General features: G+C 51.4%; 1 protein-coding gene across 1 annotated transcript in view; it reads right to left on the reverse strand.

Moving 5' to 3' along the window:
* ZAN (zonadhesin) overlaps positions 1–7,301 on the reverse strand; it is a 62,536-nt gene that overhangs the window by 17,428 nt on the left and 37,807 nt on the right. The window contains exons 29-34 of the mRNA XM_037740393.1: positions 6,637–6,845; positions 6,265–6,409; positions 4,530–4,777; positions 4,272–4,436; positions 3,577–3,701; positions 459–763 (exon numbers count right to left, since the gene is read on the reverse strand). Coding sequence (XP_037596321.1) covers positions 459–763; positions 3,577–3,701; positions 4,272–4,436; positions 4,530–4,777; positions 6,265–6,409; positions 6,637–6,845 — 1,197 coding nt within the window. The remainder of the gene's footprint in view (positions 1–458; positions 764–3,576; positions 3,702–4,271; positions 4,437–4,529; positions 4,778–6,264; positions 6,410–6,636; positions 6,846–7,301) is intronic.

The raw sequence follows: 7,301 nt of genomic DNA on the forward strand, positions 1-7,301 counted from the left end.
TTTTTTGAGACAGAGTCTCCCTCTGTTGCCAGGCTGGAGTGCAGTGGCGTGATCTCAGGTCACTGCAACCTCAGCCTCCCGGGTTCAAGCGATTCTCAGCCTCAGCCTCCCGAGTAGCTGGGACTACAGACGCTCTCCACCATACCCAGCTAAGTTTTTTTTGCACTTTTGGTACAAACAGGGTTTCACCATGATAGCCAGGATGGTCTTAATCTCCTGATCTTGTGATCTACTTGCCTCAGCCTCCCAAAGTGCTGGGATTACCAATGTGAGCCACCATGTCCGGCAAAAAAATGTACATCAATCAGTAAATAATAAATTAAAAAATAGTCCTCATCAAAGAGTCAATGAGGGCTGAATCAGGAGGAAATGGGAAGGAGGGTGAGGGAGTTCTCAGGGAAGCAGAGAGGGAAATGGGGTTTGGGAGTGGTTTGGGAGTGACAGCGTGGCACACTCACGGCAGAAGCTGCTGTTTCTCCAGAGTGGGGGCTTAAGCCCCTGGCTCTGGCAGACGGTCCCGAAGGCTTGCAGAGCGTCGCAGAGGGCGTGGTGGAGACCTCCGAACACACAGAGGGTGTTCGTACAGCCCACCAGGAAGGCCGTGAGGTCTATGCGGGAGGCGCACTGCGCCCACGTGGGAGCCCGCAGCACTGCCTCACACTTTTCCCGAGCCCTGCGGAGGTCGTTCGCCCTGCAGTTTCCACTCCGGTTCTCCTGCTGTTCCCCTAGGATCTGCTGCTCATCCACCAGGAGTTTCTGACAGCTGGGAAGGAAAAAGAAAGGAATCAACCTAGGGACAGCTGTCCCCCTGCTACGACACAAATTTTTTTTTTTTTTTTTTTGAGAGGGAGACTTGCTCTGTCGCCCAGATTAACTGGAGTGCAATGGCGTGATCTCGGCTCACTGCAACCTCCACCTCCCCTCCCAGGTTCAAGCTATTCTGCCTCAGCCTTCTGAGTAGCTGGGACTACAGGCGCCCACCACCATGCCTGGCCAATGTTTTTGTTTTTGGTTTTTCTTGGAGACAGAAGCTCACTCAGTGGCCCAGGCTGGAGTACAGTGGTGCAATCTTGGCTCACTGCAACCTCTACGTCTCAGGTTAATGTGATTCTCATGCCTTAGCCTCCCGAGTAGCTGGGATTACAGGTGCCCACCACCAAGCCAGGCTAATTTTTGTATTTTTAATAGAGATGGGGTTTCACCATGTTGGCCAGGCTGGTCTTGAACTCCTGACCTCAAGTGATCTACCCGCCTCAGCCTCCCAAAGTGCTGATATTACAGGCCTGAGCTGCCACGCCTGGCCCTATGACAATGATCCGGTGCTCCCAAATGACCCAGAGAGAGCTCTCAGGGACTTCTCACCCTCCTAATCCCTCTGGTGTTCACAGGGAAGCTGGTCTGAGCTTTGGCCAACCTTCCATTGGCCTTGTCTCCTTCCAGGTTCCCTTTCCTTTTTTCCTTCCTGCTCTGTTGCCCAGGCTGGAGTGCAGTGGCATGATCAAGGCTCATTACAGTTTCAATCTCCCAGGCCCAGGGGATCCTCCTGCATCAGACTTGTGAGTAGCTAGGACTAACCACACCTGGTTATCTTTCTTTTCTTTTTTTCTGTAGAGATGGGGTCTTGCTATGTTGCCCAGGCTGGTCTCAAACTCTTAGGCTCAAGCAATCATCCCACATCGGCCTCATAAAGTGTCAGGAGTACAGGTGTGAACCTCTGCACCCAGCCATTTTTAAACTTTTTTTTTTTTGAGGCAGAATGTCGCTCTGTTGCCCAGGCTGGAGTGCAATGGTGAGATCTCAGCTTACTGAAACCTCTGCCTCCTGGGTTCAAACAAGTCTCCTGCCTCAGCCTCCTGAGTAGCTGGGATTACAGGCACCTGCCACCATACCAGGCTAATTTTTGGATTTTTAGTAGAGATGGGTTTCACCTTGTTGGTCAGGCTGGTCTCAAACTCCTGACCTTGTGATCTGCCTGCCTCGGCCTCCCAAAGTGCTGGGATTACAGGCGTGAGCCACGGCACCTGGCCTGTTTTTAAACTTTTTAAGACAGAGTCTTGCTCTGTCATCCAGGCTGGAATGCAGTGATGCAATCATAGCTCACTGCAGCCTTCAAATCTTGGACTCAAGCAATCTTCCTCCTAAAGCCTCCTGAATAGCTGAGACTACAGGGATGTGCCACCTTGCCTGGCTAATTTTTGTTTTTAATTTTTTTTTGTAGAGATGGGGGTCTTGCTATGTTGCCTAGGCTAGTCTCAAACTCCTGGCCTCAAGTGGTCCTCCAGTCTTGGCCTCCCAAAGTGCTGGAATTACAAGCATGAGTCACTGCTCCTGCCCCTCCTCCAAGGTTTCTAAGTAAGGAAAGGAAGACTTTCATATTTCTCTAACTGGGTTCTAGCAGCCTTGAGATGGATCAATTACACACATCACCCCAAAATGTCCAGAAGCCATCACCCTCAAATCAGACACACAAAGCAACATTCTGGCCTGGAATCCCAGCACTTTGGGAGGCCATTGTGGGTGGATCACTTGAGGTCAAGGAATTTGAGACCAGCCTGGCTAATATGGTGAAACGCCATCTCTACTAAAAATAAAAAAATTAGCCAGACATGGTGGCTCGTGCCTGTAATCCCAGCTACTCGGGAGGCTGAGGCAGGAGAATCACTTGAACCTAAGAGGCAGAGGTTGCAGTGAGCTGAGATCATGCCACTGCACTGTAGCCTGGGTGGCAGAGCAAGACTGTCTCAAAACACACAAACAAAAACAATTGAAGACGAATTAAAAATAAACATTCTGGTCTTCCTGCCCCAGGTGTACCCTACAGTCTAGCTCCCCATGTCATGTTGCTATGAAAGGCTAGAGGGGTGACCAGGCGAGGTGGCTCTAGCCTATAATCCTAGCACTTTGGGAGGCTGAGGTGGGCAGATCACTTGAGCTCAGGAGTTTGAGACCAGCCTGGACATGGTGAAACCCCTTCTCTACCTAAAATACAAAAATTAGCTGAGCCGAGCATGGGGCATAGTGGCATGCACCTGTAATCCGGATACTCGGGAGGTAGAGGCACAAGAATTGCTTGAACCCAGGAAGTAGAGGTTGCAGTGAGCCAAGACTGTGGCACTGCACTCCAGCCTGGCTTATAGAGCAAGACTCCATCTCAAAAAAAAAAAAAAAATGAAAAAAATGAAAACGAAAACTAGAAGGGTTGGCTCATGTCTATAATCCCAGCACTTCGGGAGGCCGAGGCGGGCACATTGCCTTAGGTCAGGAGTTTGAGACCAGCCTGGCCAACATTGTGAAACCCCATCTCTACTATGAAATACAAAAATTAGCCGGGCATGGTGGCAGGTGCCTGCAATCCCAGCTACTCAGGAGGCTGAGACAGGAGAATTGCTTGAACCCAGGAGGTAGAGGTTTCGGTGAGCCAAGATCATGCCACTGCACTCCAGCCTGGGTGACAGAGTGAAACCATCTCGATGAAAGAAGGAAGGGTAAAGGAGAAGGGGGAAGGGGGAAGGGGGAAGGGAAGGGAAGGGAAGGGATGGAAAAGAGAAAAGCTAGAGGGTCTTAGGGGACCACTACCTTGGGTCAATGTCCTTATCTTTCCAGCTGTTCACGAATTCGCTGTCACTCTGGGCTAGCTCATCGCTGGGCATCATTAGCTCATCCTCTTCCTCATCGTTGAAGTTCCCACACACGCCACAGACCTGGGTGGGAAGAGTGGTTTTTCAGTGCTGGGGAAGCACGGAGCTGTTTTTCTTTCTTTCTTTTCCTTTCTTTTTTTTTTTTTTTTTTTTTTGTTTTTTTTTTTTTTTTTTTTTCGTATGTCGAACAGGCTGGAGTGCAGTGGCACAATCTTGGCTTACTTGAACGTCCACCTCTGGGGTTCAAGCAATTCTCCTGCCTCAGCCTCCCGAGTAGCTGGGATTGCAAGCGTGCACCACCATGCCTGACTAATTTTTTAAAATTATTATTTTTGGTAGAGACAGCATTTCACCATGTTGGCCAGGCTGGTCTTGAACTCCTGACCTCAGATGATCCACCTGCCTCAGCCTTCCAAAGTGCTGAGATTACAGGCATGAGCCACCGCGCCCAGCTGAGAGTGGTTTTTCCTGGGAACATCCTCGTCCATCCTACACAGAAAGGCACACTCCTCTGCTGCCCTGCTCCATCCTGAGGAGCGGCAGGCCGGATGTGAACACTGCCTCCCACCCTTGCCACCCGCCGGTCTTCCTGGTGCTGCCTACCCTGTGAACACAGCCAGATGTTTTCCTCACCTTTCCATAGTAGGTAGTGGGAATTTCAATCTCTAAGAGACGATTCCCATCAAACTTGACCTGCACGCCAGTCTTGAAGTTAACAATTGTGTAGATGCTGCTGGACTTGACGCTGACCCCGGGGATCTGGGAGATTGCGGGGAGGGTGACCTGTTTGCTGTTGATCTAAACAGAAGGGCAGTGACAGTGAGTAGGAGGAGGGACTGGAGTCCCCTCCCCAGCACTCCCTCCCAACCCCGGTCACCACACCCTGCTCACCAGCACATGGCGGCCCTTCTTCAGGGTGACCCGGGCATCGTAGATGTCAATGTAGACCTCATGAAGACGAAAAGACTCAGTCCCACCTTCCTCCTTCTCATGCTTTGCACTGATCTTGAAGAAGGGCAAGTCCATGGCGGGGTGGCAGACTTTCACCAGGATGTGAGTGCAGGCGTCGGGGATGGAATGGTTACTGCCATCAAAGCTCACATAGTGGGACTCCCCTGGGAGCTGACACACTCCCATACCTGGGAGGACAGAGAGACAGCCGGGCTATGGCCCTCCCTCTGGCAGGTACAGGGTCCCTGGGAAACTAGTCCTGGGTTCCCCTGCCTTCCAGAAAAGTGTCAAGACCCCAGGTCTGGCCATGCCCAGTGGCTCACGCCTGTAATCCCAGCACTTTGGGAGGCCCAGGAGGGCTGGTCTGAGACCAGCCTGACCAACGTGGTGAAACCCCATCTCTACTTTAAAAATGCAGAAAAATTAGGGTGTGGTGAAGTGCACCTGTAATCCCAGCTACTTGGGAGGCTGAGGCAGGAAAATCACTTGAACCAGGGAGATGGAGGTTGCAGTGAGCCGAGATTGTGCCATTGCATCCAGCCTGAGCACCAGAGACTCTGTCAAAAAAAAAAAAAAAAAGACCCTGGGGCCAGGGCTGAGGCATGAGGTTTATGGGTGGAGGGGAGCATGATTCTTCGGAGGAAGGATTATTATTTTCTTTTTTGAGACACTGTCTCTCTCTGTCAGCCGGGGTGGAATGCAGTGGCATGATCATAGCTCACTGTAGCCTCAAACTCCTGGGCTCAAGCAATCTTCCTACCTCACCCTCCAGAGTAGCTGGGACTACAGGCATGAAGTACCCTATTCAACTAATTTTTTACAAAACTTTTTTTTAAGAGACAGGGTCTTCTTCTGTTACCCAGGCTGGAGTGCAGTGGCAAGATCATAGTGCACTGCAGACTCTAATTCCTGAGCTCAAGAGATCCTCCTACCTCAGCTTCCCAAGGAGCTGAGACTACAGGTGTGATGTCTTTAATTTCTATTTTTAATTTTTTAGTTTTTATTTTTTGTAGAGATGGGGTCTTGCTGTGCTGCCCAGGTTGCTCTTGAACCCTTGGCCTCAAGTGATCCCACCTCAGCTTCCCAAAGCACTGGGATTAAAGGCGTGAGCACCATGCCCAGCCTCCAGGGAAGGATTTATTTATTTATTTAGAGATGGAGTTTTGTCGCCCAGGCTGGAGTTCAATGGTGCGATCTCCACTCACTACAACCTCCACCTCCTGGTTTCAAGGATTCTCCTGCCTCAGCCTCTCGAGTAGCTGGGATTACAGGCACCCACCACAGTGCTTGGCTAATTTTTGTATTTTTAGTAGAGATGGGGTTTAGCCATGTTGGCCATGTTGGCTAGGCTGGTCTCAAACTCCCAGTCTCACTTGATCCACCTGGTTTGTCCTTCCAAAGTGCTGAGATTACAAGTGTGAACCACCACGTCCGGCCCCAGAAAGGATTTATAATACCCCATCTAAGTTGGTGGCTGCTACAGGGGAAGGTTGGGTGAGCCCTGAGGCCCCCTTCTCAGCAGTTGGAGGTCACTTTTCCCACCCGAAGCTCTTCATTATAGCAGTTATGAGCCAAAACCTGAATCTGAGTGCCACAGGCAGCAGGGAGTCTGTTGGGGAGTTGGGAGAGCTGGCCTCAGGGCCGTGGGGTCCCCCCGTCACCGTGGTCCTCTTACCTGAGGCCCGACAACGGAGCAGCCCATCCAGGGCCCAGCATATCTGGTTGGGTTTGCAGCTGCTTTGGATGCAGGTGATGTTGTTGTGGATGGAGCAGGTGCAGAGCCTGGCGCAGGTGTTCTCTGTGTACCAGCGCTCCCCGACCTGTGGGCCACAGGGATTGGCAGAGCCAACAGAAACTTAGAATCAGAAGATGGGCTGATGCCCCGGTCAAAACTGGCTGCAGCATCTGGCCTTCCTCCTTGCCCCCAAGCATTGGCCAGCCCTGCCCCTCCCAGGTTCCGAGCCTTCTTCCTGCCTCTCCTGAGCTTGTCCTGACCCTAAACGTGTGGACCTGGAAAGGGCAGGGCCCCTGCTAGCTGGCCTCTCACCGGGTGGTAGGAGCCCGCTGGGTCGGTGCAGCCACACTGGCCAAGGGGCACGCATGAGGTTCTGCTCAAGATGTGGCCTTTCTGACATTCGCAGCCCTCAGCACAGGGCAGTGCTTTGGGGCAGTCCCTCGGGGTGTTTATGCTGTTGCAGGTGGCTGGGCAAGGGCTGGCACAGGTGCTGTAGCTGCTGCCAGGTGGGCACCTCATAGCTAAGGAAAAAGAGCATTAGGAAGAGTCAGGGGGGCATCTTCAGTTCCCAAACCTTAGGGCATCAAAAGCTCCTAGTAGTGGCCGGGCACGTGGCTCACGCCTGTAATCCCAGCACTTTGGGAGGTCAAGGCAGGCGGATCACCAGAGGTTGGGAGTTTGGGACCAGGCTGGCCAATATGGTAAAAAAACCATCTCTACTAAAAATACAAAACTTAACTAGGTGTGGTGCACATGCCTGTAGTCCCAGCTACTCAGGTGGCTGAGGCATGAGAATCGCTTGAACCCGGGAGGCAGAGGCAGAAGCTACAGTGAGGCGAGTGAGGTCAGACCACTCCACTCCAGCCTTGGGGACAGCAAGACTCTCAAAAACAAACAAACAAAAAACAGATATAAAATTTACCATTTTAACCATTTTTATTTACTTATTCCTTTTTTTTTTTTTTTTTTTTTTTTTT

Source organism: Cebus imitator, unplaced genomic scaffold, assembly GCF_001604975.1.
Source record: "Cebus imitator isolate Cc_AM_T3 unplaced genomic scaffold, Cebus_imitator-1.0 Scaffold82, whole genome shotgun sequence".
NCBI lineage: Eukaryota > Metazoa > Chordata > Mammalia > Primates > Cebidae > Cebus > Cebus imitator.